Source organism: Stenella coeruleoalba, assembly GCF_951394435.1.
Source record: "Stenella coeruleoalba genome assembly, chromosome: 2".
NCBI classification, from domain to species: domain Eukaryota; kingdom Metazoa; phylum Chordata; class Mammalia; order Artiodactyla; family Delphinidae; genus Stenella; species Stenella coeruleoalba.
In genome coordinates, this window is record NC_137147.1 from 10,505,052 (window position 1) to 10,529,306 (window position 24,255).

Consider the following 24,255-nt stretch of genomic DNA (forward strand, 5'->3'; position numbering starts at 1 on the left):
CAACTGGATATTTGAGAACTTGTGGTTATTCACTCTCTTATAAGGACAATTTTAGAAACTGAAGCTCTGAAATACATAGTCTAGAAGGAGATGGTAGAAACCGAGATGTCTTTATGGCCCTAGAAAGCCTTCCTTACGTGTTATACACAGGTTTCACAATCATGGTACCAGGGCAGCAAGTTGGTGTGATGTGAAATCAATTATGACATTATTTTTAATGTAATTAGCATGCTGTTTGATTCATGGTGGTCATGGCATGTTTAGCTACAAAATAATCAGCTGATAAACTGAGCAAAAAAGAGGGGTGTGATGAGAATTCTTGTGTCTTGGAGTCCATGTTAACTGAATTCATGGAAATGACTATGCAAACTAATGAAAAATCTGATTCTTGTGGTTGATTGGTAAATTTTGCAATTTCATGGTTCACTTGAAAGTGCAGCTCCAGGTAAAATCCAAAGGCAGAAATCTTTTAGAAAATTTAACAAATTTCAAGTAAAATTCAAAAGCAGAAATCTTTTGGAAGATCGACAAATTTAAAAATTAGCCCCATCTATCAGACAAAATCAAAGAAGGGTTAGAAACCTCTAGTGATTGATTAATTTCTCCAGTCCTCAGTATTTTTTTAAAGACAGAAGAATTCCCTGAGAGTAAAGTCCCTTAATGTTTAGCTCAGTGTGTAAAGCACCTGGCATTATGTCTCTAAGAACACACCACCAAGAGCTATCCAATACATGCTTTAAATGGAGAGAAGGAGGAAGGTGGAAATTTAATGATGCACTATGCTGAATCCAAAAGGGCTAGATTCAATCATGACTTCAGGATCATGATTCATTGATACACTTATTTTATGATACATGTAACTAGCACTGAAGCCAAACTGACTTAAGTCATCCTATCTCAAATTATATCCAACTTGGAATTCTAACTATAATTCACTTTTTTCAGATGACTCATGCAAATTAGGAGGAGAAGATACACTTTCATGATTTTAGTATATGGACTTAAAAATGGGCATTTTTTCATGTTATAAAACAGATTTTTTGTGATAAAAGAAGAACAATTAGATTCAGAACGAGGCGTTCTTCTTTGCTGCCAAAAGGGCAAATAACTGTTACTTGAAAATGCTTTCTTAGAATTTCTGTAATCTGTAATCTGTAATTCTGTAATCTGTAATTCTGTAATAGAATCTGTAATTCTATTATAACTGAATTTGAATTATTCTAAGGCAGTGTGGTATACTAAAAAACACCATGGGCTTGAAAAATCAAACAGACCTAGCATCAATTCCTGTCTCTATCACTTAATAGCCGTATGACTTTAGGCAAGTCACTTAGCCTCTCTGAACCTGTTTCTTAGTCTATTAAAACTGGGTCAATAATATCTGCCATGCAGTGCTGACACGAGGATTTAATAAGGTAGCAATGTGTTAAGAGAGCAACCACTTAGCACAGTGCCTGGAACATGGTGTCAAATAATTGGTAGCAATTATGACTATTATGTCTGTAAATGCCTGGAGAACAAGGGGTGTCTTATTTATTCACCTGTGATCACCAGTACCAAGCACAGTGCCTGGCACTCAGCAGACACTTAATAAATACTTACTGAATGAATGAAAGCATGAATAAATGAATGATGAAGATGACGATGTTGTTCCATACTACCAGTCCAGCATTTAAGTTAAGATCTTTATCTGGTTTTCAGGATCATCTTTACTTCAAAATACTGTCAAAGGAAAATGCACTAGCCCTTGAGGCAGTGGCCACATGGAACACAAAATACACCAGCACAGATGACAAGGGTTTGCAGAAGTTGCACCACTGTTTGTATCTCTGATTCCTACTGAGAATTTCCCATGCTAAAGTCTTTTAATTGACTCCACTGAGCCAGGTGGACACCCTTATTTTCACCTCAATGGAACTCAAGCTCCTCATGGGCAAAATATAGGACCCAACAAACAAGGTAGTTTCAAAATACTGAATAGTTGCCTCCAGTAGATCCAGGAATACTTCATGCCATTTTAATTTTCCGATCCAAAAGCGCTATATTCAATAATAACTTTGGGATCATGATATATCTGATACATTTATTTGATGATAACTTAGATAAAAATTTTGTCAATGATGGAGGTGATTCAAATTAAACAAAGGTGTTTCATGTAAAATTCTGTCACAGACAATGTTTTTCACTTGTCCCAAAACCAGTTCCATGTTTTATGTTTAGGCTAGTCATACATAATACTTATTTTATTGAATTATCCAGTGATTATACCTTAACAAATTAGGATTCTTGGCCTATCAGTAGCTGTACTGATTTATCAAACACTTGAGATGCTGACAAAAGTGGGCCTATGTCTCAGGGTCTCTGAGAACATACAACATAGTGTTACCTAGGAAGCTAACACAACGTGAAAAAAAAGAAGAAAAAAACAATACCAAGAGTGTGAAAATTGAAAACTATGCAGCAGATAATGTTCCAAATCAATGTACAGGTGAAATGATCACCAAAGGAAATCTTACTTGATATTGAAGAATGGCTACTTGTTTCTGGCACACCTGCTTCTAATGTAGGGGCAGATGAGGATTCTCGTGGCATTTCCAAAGTTGAAAGTCCTTTAGTAGCAGGATCTACAAACAGAAATATTATTTAAAACTCAGGACATTGATTAAAAGCAAGTTCAAGAACCTTTTTCATATATTTTCCCCTCTTGCCCAATTCTCCCATTCAAATCATTATATACTTTCTGGCCCTACTAACTACTTTAATGGAATCACATACACACTGGTTTCAAAGTTCCGTGGGAGTTGTATCCACCTTATATTCTGCATGTGTTGCTGTGCCTCTCAGAAATTAACGACAGCACAATTACAAAGCTAGAGCTCAGCATGCTCATATCACATATCTTTGCACCTTTCCGGAACTGAATTTCTTTTCATACAAAACCCAAAGACACCTACAGTTGATCCACCTATATCATTCCACCACTCCACCTTTGTCTGGCAATTTCCTACTCATCACTTACATCTCAATTTATATAGACAGTTCCTCCTCCAGAAAAGCATCCAGGACCCCCACCCCCAGATTCAAACAAAAAACTGAATCACATGACCCTCTTATACAATCCCAGAACACCCTGTCCTAACCTGTACCAAAATGAACACGCCATAATGTAACTGTCTGTTTACCGGTCTACAACCTTTGCTAAATCATAAGTAATTTCAGAGCAGGGACTGTATCTAACTTGGAATAATTACTTACCAATTACTCAGGTTTTCGATTTTATTAGTTGAGCAAGAAAGACGTATCATTTGCTTCTGCTGTTGACAAATGCATCTAAGGTAAAATATTTTCTGCATATACTATTGTCTTTTTCATCTATGAATAATGGGAAACAAGCTGTCCCACATTATCCTAGGTAAAGATTATCCTTTAAAGCTTTTTGAAAAGTTTAGTGGTTTATCATGGCAAACCCCTAAAACTTTTTTATAAACTTCCTTGACATCTTAAGCAACACTCACTGTATATTGAGCTCAATGAGCAGCCTGGAATTACCACTATGGGCTTCCATGATTATAACATGTCCACCCTAAACGGCTTCAAGTTCTTAAGCTTCATGACATCTGTCTCCTCCTTTTCAGGTTATCAATTGTTTTTCTTGCCACAGAGCAAGCCACCATACATTCACACATACATAAAATATAAGTATGCAGATGATATTCTACTACTGGGTGATCATTAAACTTATTAAACTGTCAGAAATAAAAGTAAAATAGATCCTAGGTGAGGGCTGAGGAGAAAAGCTTTTAAGCACTGATTTTGGAACATCTATTTTTGGTTCTCAGAGGTCTTTCTGAATAGATACATTTGCCAGATAAATACTTTCTTCGAAACAAAAGAAGTATAACTGTTACAATGTTTCCCAAACTCTCCAAATACAGCATAAAAATAACTACCCATTAAAAATTCCTTAGTGATTAAGCTATTGCTTTTCTCTTAGGTATTCTCCACAAACCACAAGTTTAAAACATGCATAATTACCTCTCTTACCCTTATCTGCTTCTGGTTTACATTTGCTGCTACTCTGGCATAATAATCTCACCGATAACGTAGAACAAGAAAGCTTAAAGGCAAGAATTCTTTAACAGATTATTGAGACTTTTAGGGTCTCGATACGCTTATTAAAATCCTTGGTAGCTTTAATTGTAAAGAAACGTCATAACTGTAAGATACTTATTAATAATCATTAGTGTACCAAGATTCTTTAAGCCAGGCAATTTTTGCTCAGTCGTAAATCATTTTATGAAGCCTTCCATTTGTATATAGTTTAAGACAACAAGTATTTGAATAGAGCTATACACTTAGCTTAAAATTCTTCTATTCAATTTTTTATACTGATGTGAAGAAAATGTCATGTTATTGATTCATTCATTCATCAAATATTTGCCACCACTCTACTAGGTACTTGGGATACAATCAAAGAACAAACCAGAGAAAATTTCTTGCCTTTGAGAGAACAGTGGGGACAGACAGACAATAATTAACATACATAAAAGTAAATAAATTATTATATATTAGAAGAATAATTCTTTATAGAAGAGAAACAGAGAAGAGAAAGTGATTCTAAGATGCCGGGTAGGGGTGGAAAGGTGGGGTGTGGTCCAGGCCTCATGGAGAACCTGACGTTTGAACAGAGAATTAAAAGAAATGAGAGAGGGAGCCAGGCAGGTATCTGGAGAAGACAGTTTCAGGCTGAGGGACCAGCCGGTGCAAAGGCCCCAAGGTAAGAAAATGTAAGGAGTGTTCAAAAAATGGCAGGAGGCCACTGTGGCTGAAGAGGAGAAATGTGGAGAGAACCAAGCAAAATGAAGTCAGAGAACTAATGAGAATCAGGACTACATAAAGCATTTTAGGAATTTAAAGGACTTGACTTTTTACTATGAAAGAAATGGGAGCCAAAGGAGGGTTTTAAGCGGAGTAATGGTATAATCTCGTGTTTTAAAGGATCACGGTGGCTGCTGCGTTGGGCAGATACGAAGGCAATATGGGTAAAAGGCAGGAGCCCAGTTAGGAGGCTATGGCAGAGATGTTAATGGCTATGTGAGAGATGTTAATGGCTATGTGAGAGATGTTAATGGCTCAGACCAGGGTGGAAGCAGGGCAGATGGTGAGAAGGAGTAGATTCTGAAGGTAGATTAAGGTGGCCAGATAAAAGAGGACACCCAGTTAAAATTTAATTTGGGATAAACAACAGAAAATTGTTTAGTATGAGTATGTCCCATGCAGTTTTTGGCAGATGAGGCCCCAATTCTTCACTCCTCTCCGAATCAATGACCGTTGCCATGTAACGTAAAAGTTCCTCCCACTAAAGAGGCAGAGTGTATCTCCCCTCTTGACTTTGGCTCCAGCCAGGTGATTTGCTTTGGCTCGTGGAATGTTTGCAGGCATAACATGACCAAAGGCTTGCCAAGCTCCTGTGCAACGGGGCTTGCTCTCTTGTGCCTCTTCCACCACCCTAAGAAAAATACTTCCAGGCTTCATGGGTCCCAGGAGGAGGCTGGCCACCCAGTCCAGCCTAGATTAGCTGATCTGCAGATAGCCAACAGCCCTTGAATTGAATAAATGCTTATTGTTATATGTTGCTGATATCTGTATGTTTATTTGTTACATGGCATTATTCCAGCAGTAGGTACCTAACAGAGTTGTCTCAGTATACAGACAGTATGTAAAACTACAAGAGTAGATGACATCACCAACTCACTGAGTGTAGACAAGCCTGAGAAAAGGACCAAGGACAAAGACCCTGGGGCACTCCCTCATTAGGGAGTTAAGGAGGAACCGAAAAAAGAGATTGAGAAGGAGTGACCACTGAATATGCAGAAAACCAAGAGAATGTGTATCCCAGAAGCCAAGTGACGTGGGGGTGATCAGCTCTGTGAACTATTGAGTCAGAAGATAATATCTAAGAGCTGACCATTGGATTTAGCAGTGGAGGCCACTGGTGACCTTGACAAGTGAAGTTTGGGTAAACTCTGGAAGCCTCATAGGAATGATTCGTACTTTTTAGAAAGAATAGTATGGGAGAAAATTGGGAATAGTGATAGTACAGATAACTCCTTACAAAGTTTTGCTAAAACCTAGAGGGTATTATGCTAAGTAAAGTAAGCCAGACAGAGAAAAACAAATACTCTATGATTTCCCCTATATGTGGATTCTTAAAAACAAAACAAGTGAACAAGCAAAAGAGAAACAGATTCATAGATACAGAGAACAAACTGGTGGCTGCCAGAGGAGGGATGGAGGGATGGACAAAATAGGTGAAGAGGATTAAGAGGCACAAACTTCCAGTTATATAAAATGAGTCATGGGGATGTAACACACAGAATAGGGAATATAGTCAACAATACTGTAGTAGCTTTAAATGGTGATAGATGGTAACTAGACTTATCATGGTGATTATTTTGTAATGCATATAAACATTGAATTGCTATGTTGTACACCTAAAGTTAATATAATATTGTATGTCAATTATACTTCAATAAAAAGGCGGGGGTGTTTTTTGCTAAAAGGGAAGAAGCAAATGGGATAATAATGGGGAGAATTAGGATCAAGAGCTTTTTTAAAAAGAGAGAAATAAGATGATGTTTGTATATTCAAGTCAAAGATACCTTAGAGAAAACTAAGGGAGGAGCAAGAGGGGAGATTTCTGGGCGTACATCCTTGAGTAAGTAAGAGAGATGGAATCATGTCCACATGTGGAAAGGCTGACTTCAGACCAAAACACAGTTCACTTGCAGCCCCAGCTAGGAAGGCCAGGTGTATGGGTGCAGTTGATGGAAGGGAGGCAGAGGAAGGGGTAGGAGGATGTGGAAATCTCTTCAGATTATGTCAAATAGGAAGAGATACTGAAAGTCTGGAAAGAAAAGTAGCTATGAAATAATCAGGAGAATGGAAACGTGAATGGACCAGGGAAATACGGTGTGATGCCAGGTAGCTTTAAGGACCCAGTTGAGGTTCATGGTCATGAATTTAAAATAAGACCAGTCAATATTGTTACGCGTTTTTTTCTCCAGCCACACTCATCTGATAGGTACAGGTGTTGGTAGATGGAAAGGCAGATTTGATGAGGGCTGTGTTTAGCCAAGCAAGTCTGAAAAAGCAGAGGTCAGGAATGATATAGGCAAGAAGGGATTGTAATGATTGACTTGAGAAGGGAAGACATGAAGAAGGGGAGGAACAGTGAGAGGCAATAGGATCAATACAGTGCTGTCCAGAGAGAGAGGAAATGGTAATCAGAGAATGGGAGACATTGGACTGACACCATGGACAGGCTGCAGTTATTGATAATAACAAGTTCTGTGATATGACCATAGGAATAAGTAACTGAGTGAGGGTGGAAGATGAAAAAAAAAAGTCTCTGGGGAAGACGAATTCGAGGAACTGAGAAGCCAGAGTGTCAGAAAACACTGTACTAAGACACTGTACTATGTGTATTAATACTGACATCAACAAGAATTAAGACAGGAATAGTTTAGGAAAGAGTAAAAAGAGCCAGGAATTAAAATTGTCAGTAAATGAGAAAGTCAGGGTAAGTAATGAGAGATTCAGCGCTGGGTGTTTTTAAAGACAAGGTGGGAATGGTCTGAAGGGGGAAATGATGAGCAAGGAAGATGCCTACACCCCGGCCCTAGTCCAAGGACACGCTTCCTCAGGGAACAGCTGGGTTTCCATTAGACTAAGAAGGGAAAGGAAACAGAGGACATGAAGGACCATGAATTTCTGATGGAGGAAAAGTTTCAGGAATTGCGATAAGGTGGGAGAAAGGATCTGGACAGGAGATGTGCAAGGCCTTATGGAAATCAGAGTGAGAGAGATGAAGGGTGATCTGGAGCTTCTTGCAGGGACTGACATGAACAGAAGGAAAGTACACAATGCCATTAGACTTGGCAGACTCGAGGCAATTAGCAATGGCAAGGCTGTGAGTCCAGGCCTCCCCTGACTATGACTGATAGAGGCAAGAAGGTCTGGGGAAGCCTGAGTCTTACTCTGAGCACATGGCCCTCCTTCCAACACCCAGCAAGGAAGGGTAGCTCTGCATGTCTGTGGCAGGTGGGACACTACGCAGATATAAAATGATTATGACAGTATAACCTATATTATAAAAATTTTAAATACATATCATCTTAATTGTCAGATACTTTCCTTCTTGCTCTGGTAACAAATATATTAATATAATACCAATCTCCTCCCTGGTAGCCTGGGGAACAACCTGACATAAGGATGAATAAAGAAGGCAACACACACACACAAACATACATACCACAACCTATATACAACCTATATATACAACCTACTGACCTCATATAGTTTCTTATATACCCACCCTACAGACCTTATATGGTTTCTTATATACCCACCTATAGACCTCTGTAGTTTCTAGGTCAGTGCTTTGCTCCATCTATATGCAACAATTTTCTTGGCTCCAAATAATAAAAGGGTGTCCCAGTTTCCGTAGAAACCTTCTTACACTTTCTTGTTATTATGAGAATCTTTTTCTTCCCCCTGCCTGGCTGGAGCATGGCCTTTTCCAAATACATTAATGTTCATTTGACAAGTTTTTACAGAGCCCCTTGAAGGTACACAGCTCTGTCCTATGAAGTAGAGAACAATTGGAAAGCTCAGGAAATGCCCGGGGCAAATAAAAGGGCTGAGCCTGTTCTCTGAGGAGTTGCTTTTGTTATGGAGTGGGGGAGAAGTGCTGTGTGACCTGGGGCAGGGCACGTCCCCTCCTCCGAGTGTCAGTGTCCTCTTATAGGAAATGAGGGATTATACTAGAGGTCCCCAAGATTTCTGCCAGTGCTCAATGTTCTGTAGTCCACGGATCTACTAAAATAATCATCCTGGCCAATCTCATTTTTTCTAGAGATTCACATTCTTTTTTTTTTTTTTTTTTTTAAATATGGGCTGAGAAATGACGCAACATTCTGATCAGTATTATGATAACAGAGAAGAGAACTGTGTTCTAGGATGAGGTGGACTACCAGCTTGTCACTTTTTCAAGTTAATCTTTCTTGGAAACAGTGCCTCCAAGGAAACACAAGAAACAGCATTTGAGGCAGGAAGTGCTCGTACTATAACAACTTCACCATCAACTGGTGACCACGGATTAGAGTCTAGGTTGTAACTGGGCTCTTTTCGGTTCCTGAGGACACACAATGTCTGCCAGACTGCTGATACTTGCTTAGAATATGTAACCAGTATAGACCCTAAATGACTATACAGTCAATTCTTAATCATTCCAAGCACTCTCTGCTTTATTTTAGCCCTTCATGATATATTAGCTGTATCACAATTCACTAAAGTATAGCAGGAAAAAAAAGAAAGCAATAAGAGTTCAATTAATGACTTTTGCTGTTTGAGGAAAACGAAAATGATACTTGGAATGTCTTGATATGAATTAGTCATTGCCTCTTGTTGTCAAGGATGATCAAGAATTGAGTGCAGAGTTTAGAAACAACCAATACAGAAACATTTATGGAGCCAATAGAACCACATCTGAATCCAACACACTCCAGTAAGCAGGAAGGGTTCAGAGTGATAATGAAGCAATTATAATGTCATTCCTTGACATTTTAAAATTGAGAGTTTGATGCGTATCAGTGCCAAGACCCTAACAAGTAAAATGCAGAAACTTGAACGTAAGGCTGGGAGAAAGAAGAGAGACGCGCTCACCTGGAACTTTCTGATCTCCCAATTTGTCTAGAATGTTGAAGGAAATGTCAAGGTACTCTCTCTGGATGGCACTGACCGCAATCTTCCTCTGTTTCCTCTGCCTGGGGACAATCTGAATCTTAAATTCAGATTCCTCAGCTCCCTCCTCTTCTGCCTTCCTTTCAGGGTTCTGTTCTGCGTCTGATTCAGCACTGGCGTCTGGCTTCTCACTTTCCATTGGATTCTCCGAATCTTCAGGGACTTTGAGGAGGACAGTTTTTGCCCCTGAACTTGGCATCAGCCCACCGGGCTTCGCTTCCTCAGTGCTGGGCTCAGGGTTATCGTCCAGTGACATCTCAGGGAGAGCAAGCGTCTTCTGAAAGAGGTCTCGTTTTTGCTTAAGCGTGAGCGGGCTGCCACAGGAAAACCCTTGCAGCTCCTCAGGCTTTGATAATTCTTCGGAGTCCGTGGTGTCTTCCAGAGCTATGAGAGGGGGGTCCCTGTCACCCGCCGACTGGTTATTTCCTGAGTCCTTAGGAGAAAAGTCTTTGGAACAGTCTTCCACGCTTACTCGCACGAGGGGCGTCGTACTGAGGCTGAGGACAGAGGGGCGGTTGCGGATAGAGGGAGAGGAAGCAGCATCCTTACCAGAGGTACCATCGTCCCCTTGGTCCATGGTCTCCTCTTCATCACTCTCTACTATTCGGAGAGGGGGAAGAGGTTCAAACACAAGGGAGTCGCTGTCCGATGTTGAGAGCGTAGAGTGTTTTTCAGGCCCAGATGTTGAATCTGAGGACAAGTCTATCAGATCTAAATCCTCTTTGGGAGCAGGCTTTAGTGGGGAATCCACTTTCACCTCAAATGTCTCCATGCAGTCTAACCTAACTTCTGGTATTACAGGCCTCCGAGCTTCTTGAAAACCTTCCAGAGCTGGGTTCTCGGGGATTTCGGCATTGTCAGACCTCGTAGCAGAGTTCTGTCTAGACCGTCCATGGTCATGCTGTCTTTGCATGAAATAAGCAGCTTGGGCTGGAGGCTTGTCTATGTCACACCGGTCTATGCAGGACTTCCTACGGTGCTCATCTAGTGTGAACAAGAGGGAGTCTGCATTCCCTATGTCAAGAGACTTTTGTTTTAAAGAGCGCAGCTTTTTTTTCTGAATGCTTTCTTCTCTCACACAGTGTAGAATGTTGTCTTGTAATGCACCCGTTTCTCTATATTCGGCCAGTTCTATTTCACCTGATTAAAACAGAAAAAGCTAGTACTATTTTACTTGGCGATTTCACCTTTCTCTTCCCCTCAAACTTGGGCATACAATTGGCATCAGCCATAATCATAATCCCAGCTCTACCGGAAGGTAAAACTGACTTCCCGGCCACATTTTCATAAGGTTCATTCTAATTTCAAAACCCAGAAAACTTTGGAATGAGAGAACCCCAAAAGGCAGTTTAAGATCTTATTTCTGAAACCAGGCTTCGGGATAATTCCTCAGCTCTGTTCATTCGTGCACAGGAGAGGGGATCGCTTTTGGCTGAGGCGGATCTAGGAAACTTTATTCAAATTGTGTGGAAGAGAAGCAAACATTTGGCAACAAATCAAATCAAGCAATGGCCCTCTAAGACGATCATGACGTTAATGATGTATCTGTCAGTTCACGTATATATATAAGTGCATATATATATATACTGGTTGTGCATACACACATATCAAATCAACGGCATTAAAGATGTGTAGTAACATAATAAAATTGAGATTTCACCCCCAAAAAATGGTAGAGTACAACATTTCTGCATAAAACTACTAAGAGGAAAAAATTCATACTTCTCTGAACATTCATCTCAACCGGCTGATATTTCACCATTTTGCTGCCGCCTATCCTTTTCAATCTTGCAAAAAAAGTTTGAGACTCTTTATTGCAGGGTCCAGTAGGTGTATCATGAATATCAGATTCATCAAAAACACTATCTTCTTCTAATTGGGGAGAGAAAGTCAAAATTACACTTAAGAGGTTATTCTCTCTTAGGCTGTATCTACACAAGCATTTCATTGAAAGCATTACGGAACACAGCCTGGGGTGGTTCTAAACCAGCCCAAGTCTAGCCTGGCTTGGCATTTCATTCAGGTGTCAAATTATTCATGCGTTGAACAGAGCAACTGTTACAAGTTTGCCCCTCATACTTCATGTCGCAGTGGGCAGCATTTTCAAGACAGGCATCTCGATATCCCAATAGGACCCTCATGGGAAAACTTTTCCAATGTACTTAAAACCAGATAACCAATACACGTCAGGAACCTGGGACACTCCTTAAATGTGCCTGCTTTGGGTGAATTTTCAGGCTGATTTGGCAAAAGAAAATTAACAAAATGAGTGGATCTTGCCCCTTCCAAAAACATATGCCTTCCTGGAATTTGAGAACTGGCGTAGACACAGCCTAACAGTACATGCACCTTAAACTTTGTGAATGCAAAATACTGTACTCTACATTTGGCAATGAAACACACAACACACAGAGAAAGCTTAGAAAAGCCACCGGTCGTCTCCAAAGCTCCACAAATGATTATGGACTGATAAACAAAGGAAAGAGAAAACAGAAAATAACATTTCCCCATATTAAAGTAAGAGTTTGCCACAGGTAGCTATTATGAATCCCAGAAAGAATCTTTGACTCTTATGGTCCTGAGGCCTCATAAACAAACTGGTCACTTAGAGTCCTATCAAGCTTGTTTCTATGTTCTCTTCTATCCACATTTGGCTACTTTTAAATCAAAGAGAAACCCAAAAACACAGTAATGAGGAAAAGGTTGCTATTTTGCAACCCATGAAGTCCACTTAATAAATTTTCTTCTTGCATCCTTTAGAAAAGCCAAAGCCATGTACAAAGCAGCAAGAGAAAAGGCTACAAAAATGCATTTAATACCACAGTAAATGGAATTAGCCTGCTCTTCAAGTTGAACATCACTGAAATCATAGTATTTGGCCTATATTTATATCTACCTATCTGACAAAATGAGCCTCAGGTGTGATTATGATTATTTAAGACTTCTTGAGTATAAGGGGAGTACCAGCATAGGGTCAAGTTTTAAGGACCAATCCTGTCTTAAAACACAAGATTCTATAAGTTAATGAAATTTGAAGCAGTAGATGTTAGACAAAGTAATCATAATAATCTTTTTGGTCAAATAAAAAAATAAGCGTTAATGATCAAAATGGATACAAAACTCCCAGTGAACTTCTGCGATGATGAGGAAGCCTATCAACACAATGATCTGTTTAATTTATTTCCTTTTTAAAAATACTCTCCTTTGAAAAATACAGTTTTTCGAAGAAATCATTGTGTAACTTCCCTTACATAACTTGGAAATGATTCTCAAAATGTACTGAATGAGAGAGATGGAAAGACTTCAAGATGGCTCCTCCCATCCAGAAAGGTTCATCTGGGATTGGCCCAAACACTGAGCCCACATTGACGACATCTATAGTTCAACTGAATCTGTCTAATTTCCCAGAAACTAGGACCTAAGATATTCTTCAGGAAGGATCTGAATGGTACCAGAACTTAATGAACTTAGTTCTGACAGCTCTATCTCTGGCCAACCTAGGCTCTTGGACCTTTTGGCAATAAATGAACAGTGGAACACTGGCTCCAATCCCTCCTATCCAGACATTTCCAGAGCAGTCCCACCAAAAAGGAATCTACTAACACCACAAAGGGCCACGGGGCACTTGGCTTTCTCCCAGGACTGGATTGATGATGTCACCTTTTACGAGTCTAGTCACCCTGCGACATGCACTAAAGACACACACCTTGGCTCTTCAGCTCTCACCTGAAAACATCCAGGCTGGAAGTTTATCTAAAGTTTCATTCTACTGCCTCCTTTGCCGAAAAGCTATCAATATAAAGAGCGTTGATACTGGAAATAATTTAAACCTATGCAGCAAAAATGTTTCATTTCAGTTGCCTTAAGTTAATTCTTATTGAATAAGGAGGCGAGGAAAAAACACTTCAGCATATTTAGGCTCCATTCAAATCTATGAGCACAAGGTCAGGAGCAAACTAGAGATGGACAAGATTATGGCTCCACTGAGTGCCAACCAAGATCTACTTCACAGTCCAAAGCAAGATGTTTCCAACATATAGGAAAAGGTTTACAAAGCCTCCTTAACTAAACAGCAGACAATTTTTTTTTACAAAACACGATTTCTTATGAAGGGGGCTTTAGAAGCATATCAATTATTTCTCTTGAGTGTTCATTTTAAATAATGAAAGCAGCAACATTCATGGGAAAGTTGGAAAATTAATGAAGCAGTAGGTCATTTTTTGACTCCAGAATGATAGCTGGGGGGGCTCCTCTATCATCTAAGAAAAACATTGTCCAGAAATGTATTACGTATGCAAGCTAAGTTTGAGACAGAATTGAGATATGTAAAGTACCTTTTTCTTTTTCGCTGTATCTGCTTATGTTACTGTTGTCACTGTACAAAGGTCCTGCCGCGCCATGGGGCTTGCAGCTATGATATTGTGCATTGAGTGTATTGACTGTTATGTGAATCAGATGCAGCAGGACCTTGCTGATATCACAGTCTCGGTATGGATACTGCTCAATGAAATGGAGGGAGAAAAATATAAATGGTTATTTTGAAGGGTAAATTTTTCCACTTGATCTTGCTAGATATTCCTCGCAGTCTCTTCTGGGTATAATAAAAAGAAAAATATAGAAAAGCAGAAACATAAATTCTTATCATGGCCTTATTTTGACAAGGGACTGTATTCCCTTCGTCTTGCACCAAATCATGGATGGCAATGCATGCCACTTTGTAGTTATAATTCCTTTCAAGAAAATTACCTGGCATAAACATTTGGTGTATGAATACAATTTTAAATAGTTTTCTTGTTTTCTGACATAATAATTAATATATAGATAAGATATGAGGTTCTGAGCATAAAGAGAGATTATTGATCAATATTCATCAGATTTTGCTTTAAGCATTTTGGAGTATACACTGGCATGGTCTACATTTCTATTTTCATTCCAATGGCTCTTTACTTCTTGACACTAATTGTGTATCATGCATCTTCCTCTGAAGGTCAAATTACTATCCTACAGAGATCTCTTAAATGTTCTCGCTAAGAGAATCATTCCACCCAAAAAATGAGTGACTACAGCAACTCACCTTGTAAAGGATGACAAGCAAGGCCTTCAACCACATCTGCCGGATGTGAGGTTTTAGAGACCAGAGAGAACAACGAGGTGGCTGTTGGAAATAATGCCGTAGTTGAGGACAAGAGCAGTATTTGAGCACCTGAACCACCAAGGGGAGAAGGTGTTTTCCCAAATTAATGTTATAGTCCATAACCTGAAATAGGAAAAAACGTAATAACTGAAGGAAAACTATAAAGAGCATTTATAAGGAAAACTTTGAACCATCAAAACACGGGAGAAATATTTTACAGGTATCTCACAAAATAGTAATAGTAACGGCCAGTACATATAGAGGGGGAAAAATCCTAGCTCACAAGAAATTTAATAACTTGTAACTTAAATAGTTTTAATCTACTTACCTATTTAATTTATCTACTTAATTATCTGTTGAAAATAAATTTTATCTTTTGAAATGTCCTATTAAACTATTAACTAGAATTAAACTAGAATCAATGAAAACACATAGTATTGGTAATTATGTAGGGAAATGGGCATTCTCAGACACCACTAGCAAGAGTATTTCTCAATGTTTCAGGAGAGCAATTTAGAAACATGTATTCAGAAGTAGGAAAAAGCACATAGCCTCTAATACAGCAATTAAATATATCCTAAGGAAATAATCCGACAGGCATTCCCAGATGTATGCATAAAGATATCCAGCATTATAGCCACCACAAATTGAAAACAACCTCCATATTCAACAATATGGAATTAAATAAAAGATTGTTTATATGACAACAGAATACTGTGTAGCCATTAAATGGAACATGGTACAAATTTATTTACGTGATATGAACTTCATAATAAATTTTAGGTTTGAAAGATACATATATGTATATATATACATATTCATACACACATCGGGCACATATATATATCAGTATGTATAAATGATCCCATTATTATAAAAAAATATGTGCACATACACATATACACACATATGTATGTATGCATGTATATATGAATGTATGTAAATCTGGAGCCAGTGACATACACCAAAATGTTAGTAAGTTATATTTGTCATGGGTTTCCTGGAGATTTGCATTTTAATTTTTTTCTTATATATCTAAAATAAATATGCATAATGTGAATATAGAAAGAGAGAAGTGAGGGAGGAAGGGAGGTAAAGTTTGGTATCTGAAATGATGTATTCTCTCTCCATCATAGACAGCTGAGTATTAGTGGAGATTCATGTAGTTATCAACACCAGCAAGAGACATACATATTGCTCCCCCTTTGCTTCTCTGTGTTCATTATATTAACGATCTATTTAAGCTAAATAATAACAGCTACCATCACTGATGGTGATGGTTCCCTACCATGAGATAGGCACTGATTAAGGCGTTTGCAATATGTTGTCTCTAATCTTTCCCCCAAAAATCTATTACCACTGAGCAAAGAAGCAAGGATGCTTAACAGTTAATAACAGTGGCAGAGCTGAAATTCGTATCCATTTCTGTCTAGCCCCAAGTTCTACACCCTTCGCAGATTGGGACAGCCATTTCGGACAGTGAGATTTGTAACATTGGTCAAATTAGGCATATATATACCCAATGATCCGTTACGTCTGCTCCTGGACCCATATCCCAAAGGAATTCTTACACTGGTGAATAAGGTGCACGTACAGAATGTTCGTTGCTGATCTGTATAGGGTGGTGAGGAGTTGGGAGCAATATAAGTATCCATCACTGGGGGAGTGGATAGTTAAATCATGGAATATGTATACCATGATGTATAATACAGCAGTTAGAAGTAGCAGAGAAACATGAAAAAAGCCAATGATGATAAGGCGGCATGAAGTAAGTTGGGTGATTAACTCAACTCTCCACTTGCAGCCAAGAAAGGAAAACGATTTTTTAAAAAAAAACCTACAAACAAAACTTCCACACTTCTTTATTGTTTAATGGGTAGAGTTTCAGTTTAGGATGATGAAAAAGTTCTAGAGATGGACAGTGGTGATGGTTACCTAACAATGTGAATATACTTACTGCCGCTGAACTGTACTCTTAAAAATGATTAAAATGACAATGGAATATTACTCAGCCATAAAAAGAAACGAAATTGAGTTATCTGTAGTGAGGTGGATGGACCTAGAGTCTGTCATACAGAGTGAAGTAAGTCAGAAAGAGAAAGACAAATACCATATGTTAACACATATATATGGAATCGAAAAAAAAAAAAGGTTATGAAGAACCTAGGGGCAGGACGGGAATAAAGATGCAGACCTACCAGAGAATGGACTTGAGGACACGGGGAGGGGGAAGGGTAAGCTGGGACAAAGTGAGAGAGTGGCATGGACTTATATATACTACCAAATGTAAAATAGATAGCTAGTGGGAAGCAGCCGCATAGCACAGGGAGATCAGCTCAGTGCTTTGTGACCACCTAGAGGGGTGGATAGGGAGGGTGGGAGGGAGGGAGATGCAAGAGGGAAGAGATATGGGAACATATGTATATGTATAGCTGATTCACTTTGTTATAAAGCAGAAACCAACACACCATTGTAAAGCAATTATACTCCAATAAAGATGTTAAAAAAAAAAGATTAAAATGCTAAGTTTTCTGTACGTTTTACCCCCCAAAATCCCCAACTCCCTTTATGATATCAGGCGGTTGACGTCCTCCACGTACCCCTGCCTAATAAAGTAACTTGTGCAAAACTTTACACTTAACCAATGTCAGCTAAATGGAATTTAATGACTTGTTTGTACTAAAAGCCTAACGGCATGACTCCTGAAAGCTTACACTTACTTGGGCAATTCCTGCAATAAACGCATTAAAACAAGTTGACAGGCGCATTTTTTGAGGTGCAATCATGAAGCAACCTTCCTGCTGGTCGTAGCCAAGTAAGACATACAGGTGCCGCTTGACCGTGTTGAAGGCCTTGGCGCTGCTGATGTCTGACTCAGCGCTGCTCTCATCCTTGGCCATGAACTTCATGAGCACGGTAATCAGCTGGTGCACTGTCTGGTGGTCGATCCCAGCATCTTCAGGGAGCAGGTCCTTGATGGTGTTGTCATTCTCAGGGGATTGTTGGCCTGTCGGTACAAGAAAGGCCATCGGTGGGTGGTTCCCCCACAGGTAAGTTTACACTAAAAACTCACTGATCAATGAAGCACCATAGCACCTTATTTCATTCTTTATATCGATAAAGCCTCTAAATATTGAAAGGTTTGCTCTAGACAAACTTAAAGGCACAATATGGCCTACTGAGCAAAGCACTGGTCCCAGGGTGGAAATTACAACGACCAAGTAATTTGGGAAGAATAAGGGAATGCAAAAAAAAAAGGAGACACTATAAAGCAAAGTTATCTTCAAACAGCAAGACAAATACCTACACAAACTTTGCATTTAGCAAATTTTTGAATATCTTGGCAAAGTTTTATCCTCACTAATAAAGAGAAGTTTCCCTTCCAGCTTTGTAAAGTAAGCGTGTAAGAATAACCACAAAAATCATTTTCCTAAAATCTACTGAGCGACTAAAACATCCATTGAGTTATTTTGTCTAAATTATAATCTCAATTCAGTTACGTTCAAATATCAGCTGATGCAAAAAGAAAAGTTTTCTTCTCCAAATCCTAAGATATTAGCAGTGTGTACTCTTTGAATGATATAGTCAAAATTAGAAGTAGCAAATTATAAGCCCTGCTGTATGCAATGAGAAACATATAAGGGGTGGGAGGGCACAGACAGAAAGAAAGAAGCATGAACTTTTAAAAACAGAGAAAAACACCACATGAAGGTGAGCTGAAAGTTCACATGGAAAGAAAAAAAACCTTAGCCCTTGACTTACTCTTAACCTAACAAATAATTATATCTGAGTAGGTCCCTGACATTGACTTTCTCTGTTATTTCTCAAAGTCAGAAATTAAACCCTGTCTCCCCTTGTTTTCTGCCTTTTCTGATCTGGTTTAGTTTAGGACTTTGAGGGAAGGAAGAGTGAGATTTGCTCTTCCATATTTATGTTTATGTTTTGGGCCTTATTCAAAATACCCTATATGCATTCTTGTCCTTCCTTTGACAAGCCACATGAGAATTTCTAAATTAGAAACAAAGTTTTTGCCTGGTGGGTTAGACCCACACACCAGCATTCTCATCTCTCATCCTGAGAGGAAACGTTCTAAATAATGACAAGCTTTGGTTACAAATCATTACAAACCAAACTTTGATTCTATCCATTTTAATTATGGCATGCAGGATACAACCAAGAGCTAGGTAGTAACTTATTTCCTTTAACGCCTCAACTAATTTGGCAAAAATCTCAGTCTTCTAGGACCAGCCAAGAGAAGCAAGATAGAAGAAACGTTTCCTGGAGACCACAGAAATTAGCTGTCTCAAGCCTAAACACTTTCTCTGAAGTAGTGGCATGAAGGTAATGTCAAATTCCAAATTTACTAGTTTAGAACTGCACGTAAGGTTACATGCTTGGTTGTCTAGTTTTCCCAAGATGATCAGAAGAATGTTGATCTTTTCAAAAGTGATACACTGAGATGGGATACTTGATAATGAGTGAAGAGGCAGCAGAATCAACTAAGTCTAAGAACCTCTAGTATAGGGGAAATCACCTAACAAACTTCAATATGACTCTCGGACATTAACATCATTTTTCGGTCTCATAGAGTCTGTTCATGAAGGAATAAATGTATGCAATGTACTTTAGAGAAGTTTTAACCAAAAATTATTCAAATAAAACCTAAGGATTTGTTTATTACACTGTTTCACATGCAGAGAGTGGTCAATAAATTGTTACTATTATCATTATTTATTAGGCATGCATGACCCATCAGGAAAAAAAATCAATTCATGTGGAACACCCTATTTCACGAAAGGTCATAAATGTAAAGCATTACTGTATAATTAAATTAAATGTCTGAAATAGAAGATCAGACCAAATCCTTATTTTAAAAGTTTAAAGAACTATCTTTTCAGCATTGAAAAATATTTAGTCTTGATTTTTTTTTTTTCCATCAGAGTATTACTTTACAACTAGCAGGAGGGTATTGCTCTGGGCAAGCTTGGGCCAAGAATGTGACAAGTGTGAGAATCTAGGTTACCTGCAGGGTTCAGTGTTATTGTAGCAGCAAACAATGGCTGTTACGATGATATAGCTTCATTCCTCAATTCGTTTTAGCTCTGGGGGGCAAGGTTTAGGAGAGCATGTATCACTCAGCCCTGCTCAGCCACCTCCAAGTCTAGACTGGCTTGACTCCAAAGTTAAAAATGGAACTGAGGAGGAATTGAGAAGGAGATGCAACTTTGTTTTTTAGCCCTGAGAGTCTAGGGGACTCAAACAGAAGAAAGGGAGATCCAGACAAGGCCCAGCTAGGACACCGGCTCCCTATTTCCTCCTATCTAGTTCAAGCCTAGAAAATAAACTATCAGGCTTCAAGTTTAAATATTTCAAATCTCTTCGCCCCATTGCAAGTAGACATTCATTTTAAAAGTGTGTAACCCTTGAGAGTCCGCCTGCCGATGCAGGGGACGCGGGTTCGTGCCCCGGTCCGGGAAGATCCCACGTGCTGCGGAGCGGCTGGGCCCGTGAGCCACGGCTGCTGGGCCTGCGCGTCCGGAGCCTGTGCTCGGCAACGGGAGAGGCCACAACAGTGAGAGGCCCACGTACCAGGAAAAAAAAAAAAAAAAAAAAGTGTGTAACCTTAGTTTTTCCCATCAAATCATATTTTCCTAATGACTAAGTATCATTTCACAAAGGCCCCATCCTCATTTTGGATTCATCTTCATCCATCTGCAGTGGTTAGCTTTAAGTTTGCTGCTCTTTGCTTTCCCTGAATAGCCAGTAATGAGTGATCTTTCACAAACCATTAAATGTACTGAAAAAAGAACTAGTTAATGGAACTTTTTGCATAAAGTGAAAGAAATCTCTTTTCATTCCAATAATTTACCCCTCCAAGTGTGGGCTTTGCAAGTCTATGCTTTGTACATTGTCTTTCTTTAAAAATAGTGTAAGCATGTGACTGACACCACTCTTCATCAGGAAAAGTTACCTTAATCAAATCCCTAAGAAAAATGAGCCTAGGAAAGCTGAAATTTTCTTTATGGATAAAGACAATATTACTATTTTAGTTATCTATAAAAGATATAAAATTTCCAGTTTAAAACTAAATGCCTATAATATTTTCTCTAAATGTGACAATTAAAACACTTCCTTTTGAATTCTAGTCTGTGAAATTCCTATATCTGTTTTAACTACAGAGATTTAACAGGTTAAGGGATTTGATTTTATCATTTTTGTAAAGAAAAATGTAAAAATCTTTATTATCATGGGGGCAGAGCTACTCCTACCCTCACTTTAACATGGACCGGGTCCATCATAACCTGTCCAGAGAGTGGCACAGCTGATTGAAACGCCACGGTATAATACAGTTTTATTTATTCAGAAGATGTGAAACCAGGCAGGACCAGGATCTGCTTTTCCAGACTTATCTCCTATTGCTCCACCCTAAATGCTCCACAGTCTTACTCACGGGGCTACTCCTGGATCTCAGAACGGAGCCAGCCTTTTCCCACCTTGGTGTCTTTGCTCGTGATGCTCTCTTCACCTTGCACGGTGGTCCTCCACCCGCACCCCCAACTTTATCCTATGGATCTGGTCCCCAGAAGCCATTCTTATTAACATGCCCACCCTCCTCTCAGCAACTGGGGTCCCTAAATCTATACATCTCCAAAAACAAGAAAGGAGGGAAGATGGGTGGGAAAGAGTGCAGGAAAATTTCCTTTAGCATTTCCCAACTCTCATGTGGCAAATAACTATTATGCGAGGCAGAACTTTTTTTTTTTATCCATTTGCTGTATTTCCCCTGTAAGAACAAAGACTCCTTGAAGGCAAGTGCTATGTCTTATCCAATTTTACATCCCTCACAGAATACGGGACAGTGTTTGATATATAGTAGATGCTCATAATTCGTATATGTTTAAAGTGCATTGAATTCAAATAAATATTTCATATCTTTTCTACATGGGCAAAAACCTGATGAAGTCCCCAAACAGCAAGGAAGTGGGTAGGGAAATAGGGAACATTCCTCTTTGTAAGTCGACTCACTGACCCCTCTGTCAAGCCGACAAGTGACAATTAGGTAGTGGAAGGAAGTTTCTATGAGTTTACTCTGCATTTGGTCCAGAGAAACCAACGATCAAGCACTATAAATGAGTCTGCGTTATGTTGGTAGTTCTAACTACACTGCCTCACTGGTCTCCGTGGCTCATTAAAACAACTTAAGGCTTCGTTCACAGCAGTTCTGTTCTTATGCACAGAGCCACAGGAGGGCCGTAAAGCTGGGGCCGGTTACTAGCTGCATAGCTTCATGTGCTCCCCATCCCTGCCTTTGCCTCTCCTATCCCACATCCTATCACCATGCATTTACCTCCTATCCACCTGTCTAGGCCTGGCTGAGTCACCTGTCCACAAAACCTTCCTTGTTCCCTCCAGCTCTCCTCCCACTGCATTTGACGTGAACGATCCTATAGTACTATCACTTTCACATGAGATGAGAGTTCACCTCTGTTCATACTTTATCTCCCTTACTTGACTATAAGCAAGTTGAGAGTACAAGAATTTCTGATGTATCTTCACATTCTTCATATTTTCTAGTACAGCAGGTGCCCAATAAGTGTTTGGTCAATAGAAACTGTCGTTTTCCGAAACTATCATTTCAATCAAGGTCATTCCTATAAAAACAATTGAATTCTTTGATTTATTGGCTCTTAATGATCAACAGGCATTTTGCAAGTTAGTGAAGACATGAAATGTAAGCCACCTCTAGAAGGAAAGCGAGAGCCCAAAGAGAAGTAATTTGGAATTCTAGGCTGGACATTGAGGGAGGCGGGAAATACAAGAGAGTTTTACCAGTGCTACCCAGTACTGGGTACCTTCTCTTGTTGACACAAATTCAGACCAAGAGATCTCAAGATTTCTCTGCAGGCTGGAGTAGAATTGAAAGTATATATGTCCCTTTAGGGATTAGGATAGCTCTAGACCAATCTATAAGTCCTGGTCAGGAAAGGTCCTTTGGTCTGGACACTCATGGGCTTAAGTCACACTGGAGCTTGAGTGCCCAAGTCAGCTCCCTGATAAGACTGGTGTCCTCACGTACCCCAAGGCAGGGACACCCTAAGACCAATTTATTGAGAAGAAGCTGTAGTGGAAAGAAAGCAAATAAAGTCTCCTGGACTCAAGTATCAGTCTCTATCTAACTAACTAGTTATATGTGATCATGAGCAAATTATATAAGCAGAGTTACTTAGTCCCCCAGGACCTCAGTTTTCCTGTCTGTATGTAAAGTGGAAAAAAAATAATACTTTATGTATATGCAGAGTTGTTGTGAAATCGAAATTAGATGATTTGCATTAAAAACACTCTTTATAAAAAGGTACTATACATATATAAAGTGCTATTGTCGTTATTAACATTATATACCTACTATTGTTTAATTATTCATCCCAGGGGATGAGGAAGAAGATATAACTAAGTTTCCCATGATCACATGGGGTTGATACCAATTTTCCAGTACGGTCCAATGGTAACCTACCATAACTGCTGCATTATATTCAATTAATATTCAACAGGTGTTCTGAATCACCAAAAGCAAAGAATTCCTGGTTCTCACAGCATCAGTGAAAAAACAGCTTATATCTAATTATAATTATACCAAATTCAGACTAGCAGGTAAAATTGTATATTTCATCAATTGGGATTAAATGAAGGTGCTGAGCTCCTGCTAGCATTACCACACATGCCTTGCAAGAGAGATCAAGACATCTGGGCTTGAGACCCAGATCTGTCACCAACAAGCTTGTGAAACTTGTTCCTTTCTGGGAACCTCAGTTTCCTCTTCTGGAAAATGAGAATGTTAACATATCTCTAACGTTTCAGCTATGACAGTCTATGAATTTTACTTATATGCACAAAGGCCTTTGATATGACTCATAAAAGTCACAGAGGGGGCTTCCCTGGTGGCGTAGTGGTTGAGAGTCCGCCTGCCGATGCAGGGGACACGGGTTCGCGCCCCGGTCCGGGAAGATCCCACGTGCCGTGGAGCGGCTAGGCCTGTGAGCCATGGCCACTGAGCCTGCGTGTCCGGAGCCTGTGCTCCACAACGGCAGAGGCCACAACAGTGAGAGGCCCGCGTACCACAAAAAAAAAAAAAAAGTCACAGAGGAATGCAACTCTTCAGTAGCCTTGCAGAGTTTACCCTCCATATAAGTGCATTTCTGCTGCAAAATTTGCTGTGGGCAATATGTAAATGCTAAGATCAGAGAGCCATAAACTGTAAATCCAGTGTCCAAAAGTTCAGCCTAAAGAGCAACTAAAATTAAGTCTTGCTGCATAATTAA

The 24,255-nt window shown here is 39.4% G+C and overlaps 1 protein-coding gene across 5 annotated transcripts in view; it reads right to left on the reverse strand.

The window, feature by feature from the left end:
- UNC79 (unc-79 homolog, NALCN channel complex subunit) overlaps nt 1–24,255 on the reverse strand; it is a 279,675-nt gene that overhangs the window by 65,295 nt on the left and 190,125 nt on the right. For all 5 annotated transcript variants that reach the window (XM_079914612.1, XM_079914610.1, XM_079914611.1 and 2 more), the window contains 6 exons: nt 17,659–17,945; nt 14,879–15,061; nt 14,139–14,301; nt 11,527–11,676; nt 9,727–10,944; nt 2,517–2,624 (listed from right to left, as the gene is read on the reverse strand). In XM_079914612.1, coding sequence (XP_079770738.1) covers nt 2,517–2,624; nt 9,727–10,944; nt 11,527–11,676; nt 14,139–14,301; nt 14,879–15,061; nt 17,659–17,945 — 2,109 coding nt within the window. The remainder of the gene's footprint in view (nt 1–2,516; nt 2,625–9,726; nt 10,945–11,526; nt 11,677–14,138; nt 14,302–14,878; nt 15,062–17,658; nt 17,946–24,255) is intronic.